Source organism: Furipterus horrens, unplaced genomic scaffold (assembly GCF_987537825.1).
Source record: "Furipterus horrens unplaced genomic scaffold, mFurHor1.1.pri manual_scaffold_5, whole genome shotgun sequence".
NCBI lineage: Eukaryota > Metazoa > Chordata > Mammalia > Chiroptera > Furipteridae > Furipterus > Furipterus horrens.
The window spans coordinates 175611832-175637588 of record NW_028327175.1 but is presented as its reverse complement, the minus strand read 5'-3'; the positions used below and the strand labels follow the sequence as shown (position 1 = coordinate 175637588).

Sequence of the window (25757 nt, the reverse complement as noted above, 5' to 3'; positions counted from 1 at the left end):
TAGTTACTATGTCTTTTTTCAGGCTGATGTATTCCCATTAAGTTCCTTGTAGCTTCCATAGAGTTCCTTGTTCTCACTGAGCGCCTTGAGCATCTGTATAATCATAATTTATTTTTAACAGTTTATTTTTATAGAGAGGGAGAAATAGAGGAAGAGAAACATCAGTGTGTGGTTGCCTCTTGTGTGCCCCCAACTGGGACCTGGCCCACAACGAAGGCATATGCGCTGATTGGGAATCAAACTGATGACCATTTGGTTTGCAGGCTGGTGCTCAGTCCAGTGAGCCACACTAGCTAGGGCCGTATAACCATAAATTTGAACTCTTATGTCTGATAGATTTATTGCCTGTATTCCATTTAGCACTCTTTCTGGGGATTCCTCCTTTCTTTTTGATTGGGCGTTGTTTCTTTGTCTCCTCATTTTCTTAGTTTCTGTTTCTTGGATTGATCTGCTTTGACTCCCTGTCTTCATGGTGTGAACTTTGGTGGTAGGAGACCTGTGTAATTCAGTGGTGCAGTCCCCTTAATCTCCTGCATTTGATGCTCTTGTCATGCCCTTTTGCTGTTTATGTGGGCTCTCTGGTTGTGATTGGGTTTTAGTTGTTGTTGGGTTGTTTCTTGGTGGGTTCTTTTCTCTGGCTGGCTGAATGAGAGTCACTTTGCCAATCACATCTTGTATATGTTTTACAGGTGCACAGGTGCTGCCTGAACAAAGTCAAACAGTCCAGGAAAGAAACCCACAGCCACAAAATTAACCCCCACCCACAATCACACAATCAACAGCAAAAGAGCCAATATGAATGAAGGTTTAAAGAGATTAGGACTAGTATATGAAAGAAAAAACAAATATGAGATGAGCAACTAAGGAAAAATGATTTTGGGACTGCAGATGGAGGAGCAATAGTAACAGTAGAGAATAGGGACAAGGTGATGAGATAAAGTAAAATTTACCTCATAAGTAAAAAAGGGAGGGAAGAAGGTAGAAGTGTTATGAGGGTAATATATAGTATTAGGTTGAAACACAAATTAAAAAATACATATATAGTGAGAGAGACCAAACAAAAAAAAAGAAAAAGAAAGAAATAGGAACCAAATTTTAGAAAAAGATACACCACAGCCCCTGTTGGCAACCAATGAGCGAAGATTAATATAGGTGTGATGGGAATCAGAGGGAAAAAAAGAAAAAGAAAGAAAGAAAAGCTTAAGAGATGTGTAGAGGAAAGGAAAGTGATTTTGGGATATTACAGAGGAGAGAGTGAATACTAAGAGTGAGGAATGAAAACCAGGCTAAGCCACGGAAAAATTAAAATTTTAAATCAAAAAAGGAAGGGCAGGAGGAAGGCAAAGAGGAGTAGGAGAGGGGAACCGTAAAATTTGAGATTACAAAAATAGTTACGATCTAGGAATAAAATTGAAGAAATGCAACCACCACCACCACCATATCCACAACCAATGAGAAAAGATTGTTAAAGGTGGAGAGAGATTAAGGGTATTTTAAGAAAGGAAAAAGGAATGTGAAATAGCTATTGACAAGAAAAATGGTTTTGAGAGGCTGGAGAGGGGAGAAATAGTGTGGAATGGAAACAAGTCATAGTACAGAGAAAATAGAATTTAAAACGGAAATAAAAGGAAATAAGGTAAAATGAAGTAAGAGAAGGGAAGAGCAAAATAGGAGATTTGAAATAAACTATAAAATAAAAGCTAGTGATTTATGTTCAAGAAATGAGTGTAAATTGCTATGCAGGAGTGAAAATGCAAATCGTGAAGACTGTGGTGAAATTTGTCTCAGTAATATCTAGTGTTTACCACTTTCTTCTCTTTCTGGATCACTCACTGGTGCTGTCAGATGCTGTTCCAGTCTGGCCCTAGGCAGCTTGTTCCAGACTAGGACAGTACTGATCCGCAGTCTGATTGTCTCCTTCAGTTGTTAATCTAGTCAAGTCTGTAATCAGCAGTCAGGGTTAAGCACCACAGGGGACGGGGAGCAGGGTAATTCAGGGAGGCAGGGCTATTGCTTCCCCTCAGGCTGATGCTACTTGGAGGGGAGTGCTCTGCCTGAGTAAGAAGGATCCTGTGCTGTGGGGGATGACTCAGCATGGGGATCCTTTTGGCTGCTCCCTCAGTTCTTTCCTCAAAGCCACCATCCCCAAACTCTTCTCAAGTGTCTCTAGTCCACTCTGCTCCTCCTTTGTCGGAGCCAAGGGTAAGTGGCTGTGAACAAAATTTTATGTGTTGGCCCTTAAAAGGCTCTGTGTGACTCTAGCTGTCTTTCCCTGGCAGGCAGAAATCCTGCTGCTTTTCTCAGCTGGATGCTATATTAGTTCCTTTCTGGCTCTGCTGCTGTAGGCTGGGGAGCCCAGCTTTGGGTTTAGACCCCACACTTCTCAGGGGAAGCCCTCTGGCCAGTGAAAATTTCCTCTGGCCCTCTAACTGACACCCGTGAGAGCCCAGCCAGTCCTTTTGCATCTCCTCTGCACTCTACCAGTCATGTTGTGATGAAGTGGATTCTTCTGTCTGTCTGTGGTTATAAGGCCCCACTCCAACTCTAGTGTTCAGTTGGTTATTCTGGATGATTTCTCTACAATTTAGTTGTAATTCCAGATTGGTACTGGGAGGTTAGTGTAGCTTCCACTTACTCCTCTGCCATCTTGGAGCTCCTGGTTCCTTGTTGATGTGAGACGTTTGGGTTTCTTAAATGTTTTTGTGTTATTTTTAAGTTGCTTTATTTTTCAAACACACACCACTTAATAACTGTGGCCATCAACGAGTAACTTAGGTCTGCTGTCTCTCATCTGCAGAATGGGATACAGGGTCATATTTCCTTATCTGAAACCTTTGGGGCCAGATTTGTCTTGGATTTAGGATTATTTTAGAATATAGAAAATACATATTTTAAAAACTATCCATCAGGGTCTTAGGTGGCATTCGAAGACAGTGTTTCTTCATGAAAATATCATCCTAGTAGGATAAATACTATCAATAGCCTCACTTAGGTGAGGTTTTGCTTCAAAATCCATTATTTGAAAATATTTAGTTTTTAGAATTTTTTGGATGTTGGAATTTTGGATAAAAGCTATGTACTTGTAATAGTACTTTCCTCAGATGGTTGCTATGAGATCAAATGATTAATAGATGGAAAGTATAATATTTAGAACAGTACCAGAAACATGCTGAGGGTTTAGTGAATATAAATATAGTTCAGCTTTGTTTTACTTTTGATTTTCTTCCTACTTTTATTGAGATACAATTGATGTACAGGTAATCCCTGTGTAACACTGTTACGTTCCTAACAAATGCCATGTTATGCAAATCCGTGTTATATGAAACAAAAACTAGTACAAAAAGGGGGGGGTTACTTTCCAAAAATTAAAAATATACTATTATATTTTTATAATTAAGAGAACTATCTTTATTAAAGCAATTTTCATTAAGTGTTACATATTAATATGAATTAAGTAATTTTTTTTCATCACTACTAAACTCCATTAACTGAATGCGTTTTTTTTTTGTTGTTTTTTTGTGACAAGATATCCTTATCCTCTGAACTTTCTTCAGCATTGTCTTGATTTCTATGCTCTACTTTTTGCAAAAAACCTGTTATTTTAGATTGCTCGCTTTTAGCTGAGAGATCTTTATAAATTTCATTATATGGTGCTAAGCACTTTTGAAGTTCTCAAACTTTGTGCTCCTTCTGTGCAACGATCTTCTTTTAAGAAATATGACTGTTTGGCTAAGTCTATGCCTTTCTTTATGCTTTTTAGAGTAAACTGTTTAACTTCATTTTCATCAGTGCTATACTCCCCTAAGTTATCTTGGCACATTCCAGATGTCGTTTCTACCAAAATTGCTTAATCAGTTTCTTCTTCTACCAGCAATTCTTGGATATCTTCTACAGTCATATCATCAAAACCTTTCCCTCTTAAAGACTTAGCAAATTCTACTGTTGCATTCATCCTGTTTTCTGCTGGCTCGATTAGATTTTCACTTTGAATTGACTACAGCCATATATTTTTCCAACAAGCATTTAATGTTGGTTTTATTCTTTGATGGATGAGTTTATTAGATTAATACAGTCTAACATTTTATCATGTTCAGTATTGTACAGGAATTCCCTAATTTCGTGTTATACGGGAGTTTTCCCCTATTCTCTAACCGTGTTTAGAGCGAAATCATGTTATAGAAGTACTGTGTTATATGGGGGATACCTGTATAATGTTGTGTACTTTGATTTTTAATTGTGAATGACATAGAGGATCTTTTCATAAGTTACTCATTTCTTTTTTTTTTTTTTTTGTTAATTGGCTCTTCGTGTCTCTAGCTTTTTCTACTGGGATGTTGGATTTATTGATGTGTGAAAATTCTTCATATATTTTAAGGAAATTAGCCTTTTGTATTTTTGTAATGACCAATGAGTGCTTATTTGGTATCAGTTTATTTATTTGGTGATGTCTGTTCAGGTTTTTGCTTATTTTCAATCGGGTTGTTTATTTTCTGATTGAACTTTAAAAGTTTTTATGTATTCTGGATGCATGGCTTTTTATCAGATACATTTATTGTAGATATTTTCTCCAAGTCTGTGGCTTTCTCTTAACAGTATTATTTGCAGAGAGACGTTATTATTTTAATCAAGTCCCATTTTTTCAAATATTTCTTTTATGAGAAAGGAGTACACTCTTTCCTCTGCAACCTCTTCTTTGTAGGGCAGTTCTAATTCATCTTTACTATTCTTGCTCATCAGTCTTATAGGTCCTATTAATTGAATGATTTCTACACATTGAATAAGTTTTTCCCTCTTCTCACATAGCTACGCAGATATTTAATTTAAAAACAGGTTGCATCTTGATTGGTTTGACTCAGTTGGTTGGGCATTGTCCTGCAAAGGAAAAGGTCACCAATTCCATTCTCGGTCAGGGCACACATGTCCGGGTTGCCAGTTTGGCCCCTGATCAGGGCGCATACCAGAGGCAACCAACTAATGTTGTCTCACATCAATATTTTTCTCCCACTCTCCCTCCCTTCTCTCTAAAAATAAATAAATAAAATCTTTAAAAATGAAAACATAAAAATAGAAACAGCTTGCACATAATGGCAGTACCCCTTTACCTTCCACATTATTTCATGCATTATGCTCCAAAGCCACTTCTTTCTGATTTGCACAGTCTTCCTAGCAGAAGTTGTAGGTGTATGTGTTTTTTTTAATTGGTTTGAGAGAGTGAGTGAAGGAGAGTGGGGAAGAAACATTGAATGGTTGATTCTTGTATGTGCCCTGACTGGGAATCGAACCGACAACTTTGGTATATTGGGATGACGCTCTCACCAACTAAGGGACCCCTCCAGGGTTGAAGATTTTGTTTAAATTTAGTTCTTGGCACATGTGATACATATTTGCCCAACACATTAGATTTTTAACCTCTCAGTTGGACTTGTTGTTGTTGTTACTATTTTAAAGATTTTATTTATTTAATTTTAGAGAGGGGGAGGGAGGGAGAAAGGGAGAGAGACATTGACATGTGGTTGCCTCTCATGAGTCCCCAGCTGGGGACTAGGCCCACAACCCAGGCATGTGCCCTGACTGGGAATTGAACTGGCAACCCTTTGGTTTGCAGGCCGGGTGCTCAATCCACTGAGCCACAGCAGCCAGAGCTGCACCTCTTAATAACACATTTAAGTAAAGGTGAAGGCCAGCAATTAAAAAAAAAAAAGATGGTTTGTCTACTTCAGTATTTCATTTTTTTAGCAGCCATCACTATAGGTAGTGTAATGTAATAGAACTCAGTATGGGTCTTTTTATGAGGTCTTTGGCTATTGGTTTAATTGGTAGCCTTTGCTGTTATTGGCTTCTTTGAGCTTCTCTTTCCTCATCTTTGTAGTGGTGGGTTTGGTGAAAAGTGAAAGAAAATATCTTCACTTTTTTATAAGTAGGGTGAAGGAAAAATACACGTCTGTCCAGAAGGTATCCAACCATGTAATATGAAAAATAGAGACATTTATTGTAGCAGATACAAGATACAAGAAACATTGTACATTGGACAGTGACACCTCAGTCCCTTTCAAAGTAGGCACTTTAGGACCTCACACAATTCTCCCAATCGCCATCAGCTGCCTGGTGGTATTTTCCTGAATGTCATAGACGGTCTGAAAATCTTCATTTTAAAGGTGATTTTAATTTTGGGAAAAGCCAGTTTTGGCAGAGTGCCAAATCTGGGCTGTAGAGGGGCTGAGTCACCTGGGGATTTGATGTTTTGCCCAAAAACTCCGCATGAAATGTGATCCATGAGTGGGCACGTTTTCGTGATAAAGCTGCCAATCACCAGTTGCCCGTAGCTGAGGCCTTCTGAATCATCCAAATAGTTTCAGCAGAGGAATGTTTAAGCTTAATGTAAAATTTGATGCAGATTTATTGTTCTACTCGCTTAGTCATTTTGAACGTGACAGCCACATAATACACATGCTCACTCAGTGGTATCTACCGCATCCACGAACTAGTACAGTGAACTTGTCATTGTACACACATGTGCATTCCAGTCCACTCTCCTTGGCCGTCAGGTTACATCTATGTCGTGCAGACCATCCTCATTATGTTAACAATGGCTATACTTTTTCCAGACAGATCTTGTAGATGTTGTTAATGTGTGCGTACCCATCCAGCTTCAGTAAACACAGCTTGTGTTGTTGTTGTTTTTTTTAAATTAATTAATTTTTAGAGAGGGGATGGGAGGGAGAAAAAGGGAAGAGAAATATTCATCAGTTGCCTTTCCTAAATGAAATCAGGGACTGAACCTACAACCTAGGCATGTGCCCTGACCAGGATTGGAACCAGCAAACTTTCACTTTTGTTTTATTTTTATCCCCACCTATTCTCTTTTTAAAATGGATTATTTTGAAGTAAATTTAGATATTGTATTTCATACATAAATGTAATTCTTTAACAGGTAAGGACTTCAAAAAAGATAACTATAGTACTACTATAAAGTACTAATATGTGTACCTTTGCCAATTTTTATGTTTTAAGCTTTTGACCAGACTGTTTATGGACAGTATACAATTAAAGAGGTATAGAGATGTCTTTACTCATCCCCATCTCTAAGGGCAGGCATATCTTTACATAATGTACACCTGCCTCATTCTTTTTTATAGATATATAGTATTTAGATATGTGGCTGTATGATAATTTAGTTTTTAATTGATAGGTATTTGTATTGTTTATGAAAGCAAAAACTAGGAAACAATGTTGTGAGTTTCCTTATTTTATTTCTTACTAATGGAAAGTTATTTGGTTGAGTAAATACTTGTAAATAAAACTGCTTGCTTAAAGGTAAGTTTATTACTTTGACATGTACATTTTCTATTTTAAAAGATATTACTAAATTGCTCTTTGTAGTGGTTGTACTAAGATATGCTCCTACAGAAATGTAGTTTCAGTTATTTTTTATTGCTATGCAGTATTTCTTTGTATGAAAAGACTATAGGTTATCCTGTTAATGAATATTTAGGTTTCATTGTTTTGGAATGATGTTGCTCTGAGCTTACTTCTGTAATGTTGAGTCATGTGGAATTTCTAATATTTGATTGCTTTAAAAATAGAGGTTTATATGGCTCAGTTTAATAATAGGTCTTTTGATGCACATATGCATGCATTTCTCTTAGGTAAGTACTTCTTAAGTGGAGTTTCCGGATCATATGCTGTGTTGTGTTTAACACTTCTTGTGGTTGTGTAGTAATGTCTCATTTCCTTAAAAAAATTAATTTTTTTTGTGGGGACCCCCACTCTGTAACAATTCTCCCTCTCAGACTTAAGACCCTTTATAATCTTAAAAAGGACAATGGGTGAAGGTCTTGTGTTCCTCTAGCTGCTTCAGTCTGGACATAGTCCTCCTACCTACCCTTGGGTCCAGAAATCCCTAATAGGAGTGGGGGTGTGGAGGGGAGGATGGCCTTCCCACATGGGGAGGTATCTTGCAGACTCCAGATCAGTTGGCTGACCCCGGACAACGGCGTCCTCGGTTTAACAGGCTGGCATCCTTGTTGTATTCTGGCGACAACAGATTTGGCAACAGGGTTAAAAGGCATCATTCAATCCATAACCACTAGATGACAAAAGGCAGGGATTAATTTTTCAATGTCCCACATTAGCGAAAAAAAGGCTTCTTTGGAGGAAGGTGTGCAAGGTACATCACACCTGTCCAAAACCCTTTTGCCCACTATACTTAGTTTGTGCTCAGGGGAATATTTTAGGGTTTTTCCCTCTCTCAGACCTCTGGGCCCTTTCTGTCCAAGCCATTAGGATAGAAAAGAGAAACCAGTTTTTGTTTTGTTTTTAAATATTTATTTATTTATTTATTTATAGAGAGAGGGGAAGGGAGGGAGAAAGAGAGGGAGAGAAACATCAGTGTGTGAGAGAGACGTTGATCAGTTGCCTCTTGCATGTCCTCAACTGGGGAACTGGCCTGCAACCCAGGCATGTGTCCTGACTGGGAATTGAACCTACGAACTTTTGGTTTGGTTTGCAGGCCGGTGCTCAATCCACTGAGCCACACCAGCCAGGGTGAGAAACCAGTTTTAAAGTGAAGCCCACAGACCACCCAACCACTTAGTTTAGCCAAATCGTTGAATCTCAGGAGGCAGTGATGCAGACAGGATTAAGTGAGACCTCTGTGTACAATCACTCAGGTAATCAGATCATAGGCCTATGCCCTACGAAAACAGAGCACATGTTAATTTACGCAACATAACCCACAAACCAGGCTCTAAATCTGTGAGACTTTCTTAATGGGGAGGCGTCCAGTTTAGTTGCAAGGCATTTGACATTCATTTTGCCTGTAAATTAAGCATTTTTGATGATGTCACAGATGTTTAACTTTCAAATGAAAACAAACTTTAAATGAAAATAAGCTTTAAAGACAGCTGCACTACTTTATAGTCTACCACTGAGCATTGTGATTTTCCTTGAATCACGATTTTTCTTCTTAAGATTACCTTCCTTGTCATTAAAGGGACTGCATTAAGTCCAGTTTTAATTTATCCTGTTTCTTTGCATAAACACAAGAGCAGCAAATGATCACATCTTATCTTTAAGTCTGCTTTGCTGGAACTTACACAAAGAACATTTAGGGTGACTTTTAGTCGTCCTTCAGGGCACAGAAGCTGAGCCACATACCTGCCATTCAGCCTTGCCTGTGGACACCTGTCTTTCCCAAGTCCTTTAGGTTTTCCATTGTGCCTTAAGGTTCCTTCTAGCCATCTTTCAGGAAAGCAACCTTCGTTCCTTCCCTGGAAAGGAGGTTGCCATGAACCGCAGAAGAAACCAAGGTACCAGGCCTTTTTTCTTGTGGGCTTTTATTACCTTTGAAAGTCAATCCCAGTTCCTCAGGGCTTTTTGGTAACAACCAGAGCCCAGGCATACCTCCTTTAGGCATGGCATTCCAGTCAAAGTCATATCTCATGGTTTTAATTGGCATCTTTCTAATAACTAATGAAAGTAAGCACCTTTTAATATATTTATGTTTTCTGTGTTTATTGCATATCCTTTCTCATCAAGTTATTGGTCAAGTCCCTTGTTATCTTTTTACTGTTGAGTTGTAGGCATTCCTTTTATAAGTTTCACAGTCCCCACTTCCATTCTGGTTTGTCTGGTAGTTCTTGTAAGTAGTGGTTTTTTGTTTGTTTGGTGTTCGTTTTAATGTGCAGACTTGCTTTTGGTGAAATATCTTTTCCTTTATGCTTAATGCTTTTGGTATCTTGTTTTGAAGAAATTCTTCTGTGCCTGAGGTCATAAAGATATACTCCTATATTTTAAGAGCTTTATCTTTCTCATTCATACTTAGGTTTCTCATTCTTCTGGATTTGTAGGAACTCTTTAAAGAAATTGATCTTCTAAAAATGAATCGAATTGCAATTAATATTTTCCACATTTTGTTTATTTTGATAACTTTTGCCATGATGAAATTTTAAATTTTTTGTAAATTAATATGGATTATGGGTTTTGTATCAGTGAAAGAACCTTCCTGATTCCAGTAATGCATTTAAAAAAATTCTCTTATTTTATGCCCTGGCTGGTATGGATCAGTAGATTGAGCGCTGGCCTGCTAAGTGGAAGGTTGTTGGTTCGATTCCCTGTTGGGGCACATGTCTGGATTGGTGGTCAGGTCCCCAGTTGGGGACATGTGGGAGACAACCAGTGAGGTTTTTCTCTCCATCTCTTTTCCCCTCTCTCTAAAAATAAGTAACTAAAATCTTTAAAAAGTTCTCTTATATTATAAAATGTATCGAGTTTCATTTTTCATGTTTAAGTCTGATTCATCTAGAATATATTTTCATGTTTGAGGAAAAATCCAGTTTTACTTTTTCCCACATATTTATGTACCCTTTATTGAATAATCCATCTTTTCTGTAGAGATTTGAAATTTCAGTCAACATACACTGATCTCCTGCATATATTTTGCTCCTTCTCTTGTCCTTTAAACCAGTAAAAAAATATATTTTAGAGTGTCTGAAAACTTGGTAAAACTATAGATGCTGTCTCTGACAAATGTGTGCACAGCATTTTTTTCCATAGTTTCACAAGATTCACAGAACCTGTGAAACGCATTTATAGATCTTTGATCAAACTTCCCGTCCCACTTTTGTTCACTTCACTCACTGAAGTCTTAACATCATCTCAGATGTTTAATTTACTTTATAAAAGTATGTATATACTCATATTATTGCAAGTACTGATATGTTTGTGTTTTTATTATTAAGGGAATCATCTGTTTCCTTTTAAACTTAAGAATCCTTAAGGGAATAATGGGCATTTAATTTTTTATGTGAGGTTGTTCACTAATTTTTTAGGTAAGCAAAATGATATATGACTTGTCAAACTTTTACACATGTAGTTATTGACTTAGCTATGTGGTTCAACGCCATGCTACTCAAAATTCCCAAATTCCATGTAGTCTTCATTAAGATAAATTTCCTCCCTTATGTTACTTAATACACTAAATAAAGATTTAAGTAACTATCTAGTGATGCTAAAATGTAGTGATGTCAAAAGGCATTAAGTATATAATTGCAGATGGTGCTCAGCTATGTCTTGTACCAAACATTATACACATCCACTGTTCACCCTCTAGTTGAGGAAAAACAGCAGGTGTAAAGCTGATAGACATAGAACATAAGGGAGGTTTTTTTAAAAAAAATTCTCACCTGAGGACATGCTTACGGAATTTTAAAAACAGATTTTTAAAATTTATTTTTAGAGAGATGGGAAGGGGGGGGCGGAGAAAGAAAGGGAGAGGAACATTGACTGGTTGCCTCTCCTCTGCCCTCCACTGGGGATCTGGCATGCAACCTGGTTGGGAATTTTTTTAAGAGAGAGAGGGTAAGGAAGAGAGAGGAGAGAAACATACAAGTGGGAGAGAAACATTGATTGGTTGCCTCTCATACTCACCTTGATTGGGGACCAAACCCATAACCCAGACATGTACCCTGATGGGGAATTGAACCAGTGACCTTTTGGTTTACAAGATGACTCTCCAACCCACTGAGCAACGCCAGTCAGGGCAGCAAAAGCATTTATTAGAATACTCCTGTGGAGAACTTGGACAGTTTTTCTTACACAGAACTTTTTATTGATTAAATTGGCTTTTTATCTGTGTACTGTAATGTATTTCAGAAGTTTAAAAATATGAAGTGTACTTCAGTAATTCAACTGTAGGATTGTTTATGCTATATAATTGAATACATGAATATATTATCCTTACTAATGTAACTTAATTGTATATCTTTTAGATATAGCTTGTTTCTCTAGGACTCTTTATTACTCTTTGCACTTAAAACAAATTTATAAGATAGGTTTACAAGACTTAATGAAAGGCAGCTTATTTATGAGAATAGTTAAGACATAATATGGACTTTCTGACTTTAGGGTTAATGGGAGTAATAAGTAAAGCTTGGAGTAGTAATTTTTAAAAACATGGATAATAAAGTTTATTGTTCACTTAACTTTTTAAGTCAGACAGTGTTTATTACATAAAATAATTAGAAGCAGCCTAAATAAATTTTGTGACATTAAGACAGTGGGAGGCGCTATACAGTTATAAATATGATCTAGTATGACATTCAGTGACATCTTATAGACATTTGTGTAGCTATACTAAGCATTCTCATAGGCTTTTACCACTAAGTAATTTTTTCAGTAACAATGTAAAGTAGTTTGGGTCAGTGGCTTTCTTTTTGAACAAGTGAGGAAATTGAAACCTTCAGGAAAACTCCCAAAGTTAGGGGTCTTGCCTTGAGCTCTAAAGAACTAACTTAACCAAGGAAATAATAGTTTCCAGACTCAGCTACCCGTGCTTTTTCCATTTGTTATAAAAGCAGTGGTATTATTTTTTCAGGTGTGAATTTAGACTTGGCTTCACTGCTACTCCCTTTAAAGTATCAGATGTGGCCCTGGCAGGGTGGTTCAGATGGTTGGCACATGATCTTGTAGATTGAAAGGTCACGGGTTTGATTTCCGGTCATGGCACATGCCTTGCATTGTGGGTTTGGTCCCTGGTCAAGGCTTATAGGAGAAGGCCACCAATTGATGTTTCTCTCACATTGATGTCTTTCTCTCTCTAAAAAGCAATGAAAAAAAAAATGTCCTCGGGTGAGGGGGAAAAAAAGTATCACATGTCATAGTCAGCTTTTAATTTTTGGTTTTCAGTATTTTGTTAACAAAAATGTCTGATAAAAGTTAAAGACAGCAAGACCGAATTCCTCAAGTTCAAAATGAATAATAGGCAGTTTAAGATTTACTCCTGGCTGATAGGCATAAATGGTCAGTGTAGCAATTTAACTTAGGCATATCAGAGCCACGGTTTAAAAAAAAAAAAAAAAGGAAGTCATGTGCCTTTTAATTGATTTGAAGAAAGAATGGAAAGCAGAAATAGCTAAAGATACCTGATCCTGGCCCTGGCCGGGTAGTTCAGTTGGTTAGAGCACCATCCCAATGTGCCAAGGTTGTGGGTTCAGTCCCTGATCAGGGCACATACAAGAAGCAACCAATGAATGCATAAATAAGTGGAACAACAGCCCTGGCTGGTGTAGCTCAGTAGATTGAGTGCCAGCCTGTGAACCAAAGGGTTGCTGGTTTGATTCCCAGCCAGGGTACGTGCCTGGGTTGCAGGCCAGGTCCCCAGTTGGGGGTTTGCGAGAGGCAACCACACATTGATGTTTCTCTCCCTCTCTCCCTTCCTTCCACTCTCTAAAAATAAATAAATAAAATCTTAAAAAAAAAGAAAAGAAACGTGATCCTGGACAGGTTTCTAGACAGTTGGCTTGCCTGATGAGTAGTCCTACCCCAGAGAAGTACAAACACATCAGAATGTTTTCATTTATTTTGTTAATACTGTTTTTATTCTACAGAATACATTTTTACTTGAAAAACCCGTTCTCCCTCTGAGGTTTGGCTGAGTCATTTATATATCATTTTGAATTGATCCAGTTGCTTAGCACTACTGAAAAATCTTGAATTTAGGGTAATAATTTTAAGGGACTTGGATGCCTATAGAGAAGTCACTAGAAGACATGAGAGCTTATATATATATATATATATACACTAAAAAGGTAGAAGGGGAAATATGTAAATATTTCACAATTTAATTCTGTGCTATTAGACATCCTTATTTGTTAACTTTGATGTCACTCGTCTTTAATCCTTTGACTTATTTTTAATTTTTATAGATAAAATGGAGAATTTTAGTGACGAATACGAAAAGAATAGTCACCATATTTACAAAAATGCTGAAGACAGTACTAAGAAACCCAATGCAGAAACTATAGTGGCTTCTGGATACAAAGCTGATGAAATCAAGGAAACAAATGATACTTGGAACTCCCAACTTGGAAAAAGGTCGGAATCTCCATCAGAAATATCTCTGATTAAGGGATCTGTAAGAACTGGTTTGTATGAATGGGATAATGATTTCGAAGATGTCAGATCAGAAGATTGTATCTTAAGTTTGGATAGTGATCCTCTTTTGGAGATGAAGGATGAAGATTTAAAAAATCAGTTGGAGAATCTAAATGAAGCCATTGAGGAAGAAGACATCATGCAAAGCGTTCTTAGGCCAAGCAACTGTAGGACGTACTGTAGGGTCAATAAAGCAAAATCATCACAAGGAACATCAAATTTTGATAAGCTGTTAGATGGCACCAGTCAGGCTTTAGCCAAAGCAAACAATGAATCAAGTAAAGATGGCCTGAATCAGGCAAAGAAAGGCAGTGTAGGTTGTGGGACCAGTTTTAGAGGGACAGTTGGACGGACTAGAGATTACACTGTTTTACATCCATCTTGCTTGTCAGTTTGTAATGTTACCATACAGGATACTATGGAACGCAGCATGGATGAGTTTACTGCATCAACTCCTGCCGATTTGGGAGAAGCTGGCCGTCTAAGAAAAAAGGCAGATATTGCAACTTCTAAGACCACTACTAGATTTCGACCTAGTAATACTAAATCCAAAAAAGATGTTAAACTTGAATTTTTTGGTTTTGAAGATCATGATGAAACAGGAGGTGATGAAGGAGGTTCTGGGAGTTCTAATTACAAAATTAAGTATTTTGGCTTTGATGATCTCAGTGAAAGTGAAGATGAAGAAGATGATGACTGTCAAGTGGAAAGAAAGACAAGCAACAAAAGAACTAAAACAGCTCCATCACCCTCCTTGCATCCTCCTCCAGAAAGCAATGATAATTCCCAGGACAGTCAATCTAGTACTAATAATACAGGTAAGACTTAAAAAAAATATTATTGTAATAAATGCTTGTCAAGCTTAAATCAACAGCTACAGTTTCCTCCTAGATATTCAATTTTAATTTGTTTAATTTTAGTAGAAGTACTGTTTTAGAACTACAGATTACCTTATCCAAAGGTACAACATTTTAGATGTTAATAGTTAAGTTCTGCATTATAAGGAACTAATTTGTAGATCGTGGAGTCTTTCCATATATTTTTTTTTACTTGTACTGTTAGTACTTGAGAATTTGTGAGGGAGGGGGAGAGTGAGAGAGAGAGAGGGTGTGGGTGTATGTGTTCAGGGTTAGCAGACATCTTGATGTTTCAGTTTTGAAAATTCAAGTACATTGGAGACATAAGGATAGATTTTGGATTTTTAGAACTAAACTGATAGTAGATGGTTGTGATGAGGGAAATAATAGAAAGTTAAAATTGATAAAGAGCCTATGCATTTGGCTCAAAACTGATCAACTAATAAATATTAAAAACATTCTCAATAAACTTAATTTTAAAGTTAAAATTAAATCTTCAAAATTATTCTGTTAAATTGATTTAATAAAATTGAAAAGTGATAAGTATTCATTCTTAATGGTGAAAATTTAATTTGTCTCTTTAAGATAGTAGGATCAGTAATGACTAGAGGTCTGCATTGTGAGAGACAGACAAAAGAAATAGACCAGCTTTGCTATAGTTAAGTCAGTAGCTGACAGAGGCTTTGTCAAGTGGCTTGACTGTTGAGTGAGGAAGAATATGTGAAAACCTTTGGGATACAGGGGCTTTATTTATTTGTATGTGACCAAATACAGTTTTTTTTGTATTGGTTTACTTGTTAAATAAAGCTTTTGCCCTCTTAGGGTCATAGAGGAAGTGTCATAGTGAATTAGAATTCTAACAGTATTCTTCCACATAGGTTTTCACATAGAGTATAAATCATACTTGAGATTACCTACCATTTTGCCTTATTTGTCCTAAAAATAGTTTTGCTAGATTAGAATCACTATTAATTTCAAAACTGGAATTATACAGGAGTAGCCTCTAAGGGCTCAGCTCTGACTTCCCTACTGCAAAAATATAAATAAAATAAGGGTATTGTCAGAATTATCAATGTTGTCTTATTTCTTCTGGAGAACTGAAATTTGCAGGAAGCTTGCTCTGCTTACTTGAGATCGGACTGGGCATCAGCTTTAAGTTACTTTCTCAGGGGGATGATAAGTAACAATCTATGAATCCTGAGTTCCTGTCCTGCTTAGTTTTTAGGCTAACCTTGATAGCAAATTACCTTAATCAGCAATTGAAAATCTGTGGCTGAAATTTACATCTTGGGATAATGTAACTTTTTAAACTTTAAAAAGTGAGATCATTAGGCTCCCTTTCAGAAACTTAAGATGATACTAAATAAAATTTTTAAGAGACCATTTGAGTTGGAATTTGAATCTTCATATAATGTATTTTAAAATGCAAATATTATTAATTTTTGACCTTGAGAAAAGTCTTGCTATTTCTCTATTTTCTAAGCTTGAAAAAAAAAACAAATATTTATAACCATTTGGAAATTAATCTGATCTTTTGGGCTAGTTTTGTGTGACAGCCCCCTAAATTATTGAACTCCCATTGTGTTAGGTCATTTTGTATCTTTTGTCAAAGATAGCTAGCCTTTAAAACAAAAAAGGTTGTTGTAGATGTAAGTGGGCATTCTTTGAAGGCCAGCACGATTGATTGTGTCCTTAAATTCTAGGAATATGTTATAGATACTACTTGATATGGTGTGTATGTGTTTAAACTAGACCATACCAATGTCAGTGTCCATAGATATCCATCAGTTATTTTGTGAAAGAATTTATTTTACCATTTATGTAAAATAAAACTGGAGCAACTAGGTTTCTGATTTTTTTTCTTGATGGGGGCAAGGATGGGACAAGTAGGGTGAGAATGGGAGAATGAGACTGAATATTGTTGGGAGTATTTTGTGTTTTGTCAACTGTGTGGTGCTTTTATTTATTTATTTTTCCTCTACAATATTCCCCCTCCATTCCCATCAAATGTTTATAGTGTTTGGTAGGTAATTTCAAATATTAGAAAGCTAGCTAGTTTTGATTACCATTTCAGAAAACTTGGATTTTACAGAGGACTTGCCTGGTGTGCCTGAAAGTGTGAAGAAGCCCTCAAATAAACAAGGAGATAAATCAAAGGAAAGTACCAGAAAGATTTTTAGTGGCCCCAAACGGGTAAGCAGAGCATTTTCAGTGACTTGTATTATTTATTTATTATTGGAGGGCACGATTCCTCATTTTTTAATTTGAAAATTACTAACATTATGGCAATTAAGTTTTCTTGCAAAGAATAAATGTAAGTCATTTTAAAAAAACTTTGTAACAGTTTTTTCAAAGTGTGGTAAAATATAATATTTATTATATGTAAATATACAATTTGGTGACATTAAATAACATTCACAGTATTGTGTAACCATCACCATTATCTATCCCCAAAACATTTTAATCATCTCCAACAAAAACACTGTATCCGTTAAACCCTTTACTCCTTCCTCCCAGTGTTGGTATTCTTTCTGTCTCTATGAACTTGCGTGTTGTACAGTAGGTACCTCATGTAAGTGGGTTATTTCACTAAGCAAATCTTGTTAAGATACATCCATGTTGTAGCCTATATCAAAATTTCATTCCTTTTTATGGACCTAATAATATTCCATTGTTTATCCATTTATCTGTCGGTGGACACTTGGATTGTTTTTACCTTTTGGCAATTTGAGTCTCTGCTTTCAATTTTTTTGGACATATACCTAGAGGTAGAATTTTGGGGACATATGGTAGGTCTCTGTTTAACTGTCCAACTATTTTCCACTTTGGCTGTACCATTTTACATTCCTACCAGCAATGCATGAGGGTTCTAATTTCTCCACATCCTCACCAGCACATATTTTTTAGTTTTTTTTTTTTTGGTAATAGCTATTCTAACAGCCGTGAAATGGTATCTCATTGTGGTTTGATTTACATTTTCCTAACTGGTGATATTGAGCATCTTTCCATGTCCTTGTTGCCATTTGTATATCTGTTTTGGAGACATGTGTATTCAGGATCTTTGCTCCTTTTTGAATTAAGTTGTTTGTGTTTTTCATTATTGAGTCACAAGAGTTCGTTATACAGTATATTCTAGATATTAATCTCTTATTAAAGATATAGTTTGCACAGATTTTCCCAGTCTGTGAATTGTCTCTTTACTCACTTGATAGTGTGCTTCAATACATAAAAGTTTAATTCTAATTTTTTAATTCTAAAAATATTTTATTTTTGATTTTAGAGAGAGGGAAAGGGAGGGAGAAAAGAGAGCAAGACACATTGATGTGAGAGAGAAACATCGATTAGTTACCTTCCTACTCACCCCAGGGGACTGGACCTGCAACTCATGCATGTGCCCTGGTTGGGAATCAAATTGGCGACCTTTCAGTTTGCGGGACGATGCCCAGCCAACTGAACCACACCGGCAGGGCACAAGTTTTAATTTCATTGAATTTCAGTTTATTTTTCCTTTTGTTGCCTCTGCTCTTGATGTCATATTCAAGAAATTATTGTGATATCGAGTGTCATGTAAGCTTTTCCATTTTTATTTTTCTTTTCCACTGTTTTCTTGTAAGAGTTTTAGTTATAAATCCTAATTTAAGTCTTTGATTCATTTTGACTTAATTTTTGTATATGGTGTAAGCAGTGGTCCCCAACCTTTTTGGCACCAGGGACCGTTTTTTGTGCAAGATGATTTTTCCTCGGGGGGGGAGGAGGAGAACAGGAGGCGGAGCTCAGACCCCCCCCCCCCCCAAACCTCCTGCTGTGGCCTGGTTCATAACAGGCCCATAGACTGCTATAGACCTGTGCAGACCCGCACTCGTCAGGTGGTTGGGGATCCCTGGGTGTAAGTTAAGGGTCCAGCTTTAGTTTTCATGCGTTATGTAAGTCAATTTAATATGGTTCAGCATAGGTATTGAGAATAATTTGCTTGACTTTACCTTTTTATTAAAAATTTCTTTACTTAAATAGCTTGTTACAGTGTTAAATATATTTGTTACTGAAAATTACAGTTAGAACTTGTCTAAATGTTTTGTAGATTGAATCAATTTTAAACAGCTAAAGAACAAGTGTGTTTTTTTATGGTGTCATTAAGTTTTATTTTTTACATCTGTAAAGAGGAAATTGAGAATCTTGTCAAAGTAATTGTGCTGTACGCCTGCACCCGCAGGTGCCCAACCCCTAGGAGGAAAAAAGTACTTAATGCTAATATTTCCACAGAGCTAACTTGCTTTTTGGCCAGAAGCCTGGGTAGTGTGGTATAGTCTAGTTATTAATGCTTAGGTTTTTGATTTATTGCAAATTGTGTATGGCATGTATTGATTTCCAGAGCAACAGTTTAAATCGGTCTTTTTTTTGGTCTCAGGGCCACTTTACAGTCTTAAAAAAATTATTGAGAATCCCCAAGAGCTTTTGATTATATGTTATATCAATATTTATCAAATTAGAGAAGTGAAAACATTTCAGACATACTTACTACTATTTTACTTTAATAGTAACCTATTACATGTTGACATTATTATGAAAAAATTTTCATAAGAAATAATGAGTAGAATAACACTGTTCTACATTTTTTGCAACTTTCACTTTAGGGAAAATGACTGACAGTAAGAGGCCCACTTTGTTCATTTTTGAGAAAATGTCTGCCTAATAAAGTCTTTGTAAGCGTAGTTTGTCAGTCTTTCAAGTAAGGAATGGTGTTCCAGAAAAAAAAAGTGGCTAGTTTAGCTTGCAGTTCAAGCATATGTTTTTTTCTTTAATACAACCACCATACTTTTACCCAGCAGAAGTGTTTTATGCATACTTGTTTTGTCACACAGCATATTAGTACATTCAAGGTATCTGATTTGATAAAATTAATACTTTTTAATCCTTCATCAGGGCTTTTTCTAATGTGAAACTGGCATTTTATTTTTGAACTGTAAAGTAGGTGGCAGTGAAGAATATGACTACTTAATACACTTCAGAGTCCCTACCCTGTGTGGTAAGGCACCAATAGCTTTGCCTAAAATTGCTTTTCTACTGTCTGTACAAATGTCAGCTTTGTAAAAAAGGCAAATAACATTATTACTGTGAAAATGGTTTTGGCTTTGTAGACAACCAGAAAGTTTTGTGGATCCCTAGGGGATATACTCTGAGAACTTCTGATTTATAGCATTCTACTTTATTTTCCTCCCTCTCAACTTTTTTTTAATGAAAATATATGAAAGAGCAGTATAAAGAATACTTATACCCCTCTACTTAGATTTATTTCCAGGTAATATCTTTACATAATTGCACACATGTGGTGTTCTCTCTCTCTCTCTCTGTATATATGTATGTATATATATATATATTTTTTTTTTTCTTTTTCCTGTTGTATTTGGACGAGATTGTAGATAGTATACATTTCTTAAGAAAAAGGTCAGTCATATACCTAATTTTGGTGATATGATTATTGTACTTTTATTTCTTTAGTCTTGAGCCCTCTCCTCATCTTTTAAAAATTTCCCATGGAACTGATTTCTTTTTTAACCCTTTGAGTGCCATCCGTAATTTGAAATTTGGATCAACATAAGAAAAAGTTATATATCAATATTATAACCTGAGGTACAAAAAAAGAACAAAATATAAAATATGAATTATTCCATTGTTATTTACATTTATAGCCATTGAAAAAACAGTTGCTGGGAGCAACGCTGCCACTTTTGCGAAAATTTGTCAGCGTCTCTTACAGCGATGTTGGCCCTCAAAGGATTAAAGACCCTAGGATATTTGTCTTATAGAATATTCCATGTTCAGAAGTTATGTGATTGTTTCCTGATGATGTCATGTAAGCTTTTACACCACTATGTTAAAATAGTATAGTGTCAGAGAACACTGGAAGTTAAGTCTGATAAGCTTTATTTGGTTCAGGTTAAACATACTTTGGCAAGAATACTTCAAAGTGATATTGTATATGTTGCTTCCGATCAGAAGCTACTACTCTTTAATATTGCTTGACCACCTAGTGAACATTGTGATAATCAGCTTTCTTCAAAATAAATATACATTTTTTTCTTTTACAATTTTATTAGTAAGTAAGCTTCTTTCTGGGTGCTGCTCTGGCACCATGTGAATATCCTCTCCTCCATTGTTTTACTTCATCATCTTAGCATCCATTGTTTATCTTTGCCTGCATTATTTATTACACTGTCAACTGAAGAATGGAGTTTTCTAACTGCTGCTTCTTCCACATTTAATAACTAGAATTCTGTAAATAGGAGTTCTCCCCCTCCTTCTCTAACCAAATGCAGGTCCAGCTGCCCGCTGCTTTGAAAGCCAATACTTGGGAGGCAGGTGCTGATGTAAAGGAAAGTGATTTTGTTCAAGTGCCAGCAACCTGAAAGATGCGGGGACTTGTCTCGAAGCCCATCTTAACATCTCAGTGTATGCAGGGGTTTTTATAAGGAGGGAGAGGGACAAGGAGAAAAAAAGAGGTCAGGGTGAGTGGCTGTGGACATGCAGGCAGTGTCCTATCTAGTCCTGATATGGATTTTTAATGTCAGCATTCTGGAACTGGTCAGTGGCGGTCAAATTCCTGCAGTTGGACGATCTGCGTCACCTAAAGCCATGGTCATGGAGTTTCTTGTAGGAGCAGGAACTGGAACTGTTGTTGTTTGCAATATGGTTGCAAAGAAACTGCCAGTATGTGAGTTCTTTTTATCAGTTTGTCAGTACATTTACTCGTAATTCCATTTCATGGTAAGTCAGAGTAGTATAAAGTTTTTATTTCCTTGTTAAACTTCACCCCACTCGACCCAATGATTTTTACTTAATAAATTACTTAAAATAGATTTGGCCACTATGAACCTTTCAAGCTCTCTCTTGTGTTGTCTTTGAACACTTCCCTAGCTGTCTGCACATAAGATTACCCAGACTCATCTTGTACTTTATGTGGTTCAATCATGGAATCATCCATTGAATCAAGGATCCTTGGTTGTGTGCGTGAGTGTGTGTATTAGTACTTAGAAACTGGATCTGTGAGAGAGACTCTGGGTCCCTCAGAATGGATGAAGAAACTACTCAGACACTCTCCATCTAGTGGAAAATTGCCCCCGTTTCTTTATTAGCCAGGGTTTTTATCCACTTTCCACATGCGGAAGTACTTAAGGAAAATATGTAGCCCTTCCCCAAATGGTAGAGAGTGAAAGGGAAATGCAGATCAATAACAGGGTTGAAACATCCAGGCATTTTACACAAGGTCAAAAGCATTTCTTCTTACTTTATCATTCTGTTCTTCACATTTTACTGACAAGGATTTTGCCCTGGCTGGTTTGGCTCAGTGGATTGAGCGTCGGCCTGCGAGCTAAGTGTCGCTGGTTCGATCTTCCAGTCAGGGCACATCAGAGAAGGAAAACTCTGACTCCAAAAAACCTCCGCTGCCTTGCGGCATACCTCTTCAGGGGAAAGGCTAAGGGAGTAAACCGCGACAGAAAATCCGGAGCCGGAGTCCCTAAGGCGGTTTGACGTGTAGTCAACACCGGCAACTCCTGTGGCGCACCTGAAGCCAAGCTGTATTGACTCCGTCTTTCCCTTGGACCCTTCAGCTGCAAAGAGAGGGGGGGTCTGCTGCATGGGCAACAGCAGACCCTCCATATCACCCTGCCCAGACTCTGTAGCTTCAGCTTCACTGGAGAGGACACTCCAGCGTCATCGCAAGATGTCGATTCAACACGGGAGGAGACAGATACCGTGTCACTCCCGAGTCGGACTGCACAGCCATTTTCGGCGGTGCAGATGGACTCTTAAGAAGCTACACCATCGTCTCTCGAGACGGACGGCTGCCGACGACTGACAAGGATTTGAGGCTTTACAGAGAAAAACAGAGCAGGTTCCCTTTTCCTTAAAAGCCACTTTGTATTTCGAGTCTATCTTTAAAATCCCCTGGAGGGAGGGTGGGATTCAGAGCAGGCCTGGAACACAACCTGCCAGCTAAGGGCCCAGCTGGGGGGGCGGCTCCACACAACAGTCAGAGTCTTTTAAACCAAGCCTGCCTGCTTTCCACAGATCTGAGTGCTAAGTGTGTTCATTGCTTCTAGGCTCTTTCATCAGACACAGCTATGAAATATGTTGAAAAATAAATTGAGTTTATATTGATAGTTTCATTTCAAATTTAATGTTATAGAATTTTGTACACAGCTACTTGCTTTATCCTACATCACACATTACTCTTAAAATTATAATACCAGCATTACTATGAACAATAAAGATTTCTTTCCAGTTCTTTTTGTCTTCAGATTATTTCACTAAGGATGAAGTAATAGTGATGTATTCTCACAAGATGCTTGTGTTGCGGATTCAGTCCCTAGTCAAGGCAAGTGCATGAGGCAACCAATTGATGTTTTTCTCTTATATCGATATTTTTCTCCCTCTCTCCCTCCCTCCCCCTCTCTCTGAAATCAGTAAACATGTCTTTGGGTGAGGATTAAAATATTTTTGAAATAATTTTGTGTTCTTATGTTAACTCAATATTCATTTAAGTTCATTTGTACTGATCTGTGTTGTTTTTTGTTTTAAAATCAATATTGGAGTCAATTTTTTTGTTAATGAATGGCATAGAAGGCAACAGTATACATGTACTTGACCTGATTATGAAGGAGTATCTCTGGCTTAAAGTAATATCGGGTCATGCAACCTAGTAAGCAGAAGACCTATTTACTGTTGGTAGATAATGTCAGAGGAAATAGTGCTTATTTATAAAACCAAAAGTGCTGTGGGGTTGAACTCATTTGAAAGATGTAACCTGCCTTAAAATAATAGTTCTGTACAACATTTTTTCCCCTAAAGAGGCTTATTCCAGTAAATGTTTTAATTTCTTTCATTTGTTCATTCACTTATTTTAGAAAAGAGGGGAAGGGAGGGAGAAAGAAAGGGAGAGGAAACATCAACATGTGGTTTCCTCTCACAGCGCCCCAACTGGGGACCTGACCCGCAACCCTGGCATGTGCCCTGACTAGGAATTGAACTGGCGACCCTTCCGTTTGGAGGCTGGCACTCAATCCACTGAGCCACACCAGCCAGAGCTCCATTTTTCTTTTTTTTTTTTTTTTTTTAAGATTTTAGTCAATTATTTTTAGAGAGGAAGGGAGGGAGAAAGAGAAATATCGATGTGTGAGAGAAACATTAATCGGCTGCCCCTCGTATGCCCCAACTCGGGACCTGCCTGGCCCAAAACCCAGGCATGTATCCTGATGAGGAATCGAACCGTCAGCCTTCTGGTTCACAGGCCGTTACTCAATCCATTGCGCCACAGCAGCCAGGGCTTAATTTCTTTTTTAACCCCCCCATTGAAATATTTTTAAGATCCTTTTCATTTTAAGTGGAATTAGATGGGTCAGTAAGCTTCAAAAATAAAACTTTGATCCTTAGTGTTTTAGTTCTTTAATAAAAAGGAATGAAAATGTTATAGATCCTATGAAAATTATGTATCATCATGGAAATATCTAGGTAACGAATTTAGCCCTGACCAGTGTGGCTCAGATGGTTGGGCATTGTCCTGCAAAGCGAAAGGTCTCCAGTTTGATTCTGGGTTATATAGCACATGCCTGGGTTGCAGGTTCAGTCCCCAGTTGGGGCATGTACAAGAGGCAACCAATTGATGTTTCTCTTCCCCTCTTTCTCCCTCTTTTCCCCTCTCTCTAAAAATAAATACAATCTTAAAGAATTTAGAAGTCAACTTCAGGAAGAGAGAACAAGAAGTTAAGCAGTATAAAATCTCTAGTGTTTGTAAGAAATAGGTCATCCATTTGCCTTTAAGACATTAAAATACTACTTAAAAGTTGTTTAAAAAAAGTGTCACAGAGAAAGAAATAAGGGAATATTTTATCTGTTGAGTTTTGATGAGTATAAAGAAATAGAGGAAATAAATGAGATCAAAATTTTTAAAGCATTGTTAGGTGGCATAAATTAATGTGGAAATGATAGAATTATTTTAAATATAATAAATTAGGACTCATGTTTTCTGTGCAAAACTAAGATAAATTCAATTCCTGAAGGAATTTTTATGTAGGTCATCCCAAATTTTGAGAGAAAGAAGAAAGGTGGGGGGTGCTAGGTAAGCGGGTGTAGGAAATAGTCTCAGCAGTTTTTCCAGTTGTCTGTTATAATAGAAACGCTGTCCTGTAGATGATAGGTTAGTGGGAGTATCTAGGTCTTCAAGACGCTAATGACTTCATTTTCAAATGCTAAAGAGGTAGCCAGCCCATGGCTAGTAGTGGCAGAAGTTTCCTTCCCTAGCTATCAGGCTTAGCCTCAACACTGGAGATGTTTTACACTGAATAAGTCTGTTGTAGAGGGTGGCTCTGCATGTTGGAGGATTGGCAGGATCCCGGGCCTCTACCTACTAGATAGAACACACCTTCTCTGCTGGGCCACCTTTCCCCTCCTCCTTGTTTCAACCAAAAATGTCTTAAGATATTGCTAAATATCCTTCGGAGGCATGAAAAGGAAGCCCCTTCCATGTGGAGTTGTGAATGACTTGAGAGTAAGTTGCAGACTTGATACCTATCACTCCTAAATACTTTAGTTTGTAGTTTCTAAACACAAGAGCACGCTCCTGTATAGCTACAGTATGAGGCCTGTCCAGAAAGTATACAGCCATGTATTATGAAAAGTAGAGACACTTATTTAAGAAGATACAAGGAACATTGTACATAGGAGAATGAAACCTCAGTCCCCTTCAGAATAGGCACCTTGGGATCTCACATAGTTCTCCCAGTGTCTTCCACTGTTGAAAACACTGTAAAATCCTTTGTTGGAACCACCATCACTTCCTCATTGTATTTTCCTGAACCTCATTGATGGTCTGAAATCTCTTCCTTTCAAAGGTGATTTTAGTTTTGGGAAAAGCCAGGGCTCCAGATCTGGGCTATAGAGGGGCTGAGTCACCTGGGTGATTTGATGTTTCGC

General features: G+C 37.3%; 1 protein-coding gene across 2 annotated transcripts in view; it reads left to right on the top strand.

Annotated features, from left to right (window-relative positions):
* The window catches only part of WAPL (WAPL cohesin release factor), a 95279-nt gene that overhangs the window by 17569 nt on the left and 51953 nt on the right, over positions 1 to 25757 (top strand). The window contains exons 3-4 of one of the 2 annotated variants that reach the window (XM_090278323.1): positions 13704 to 14750; positions 16882 to 16982. In XM_090278323.1, the coding sequence (XP_090134449.1) occupies positions 13704 to 14750; positions 16882 to 16982 (1148 nt within the window). Of the gene's footprint in view, positions 1 to 13703; positions 14751 to 16863; positions 16983 to 25757 lie in introns of both variants that reach the window. The other variant, XM_090278322.1, reaches the window with a different exon arrangement.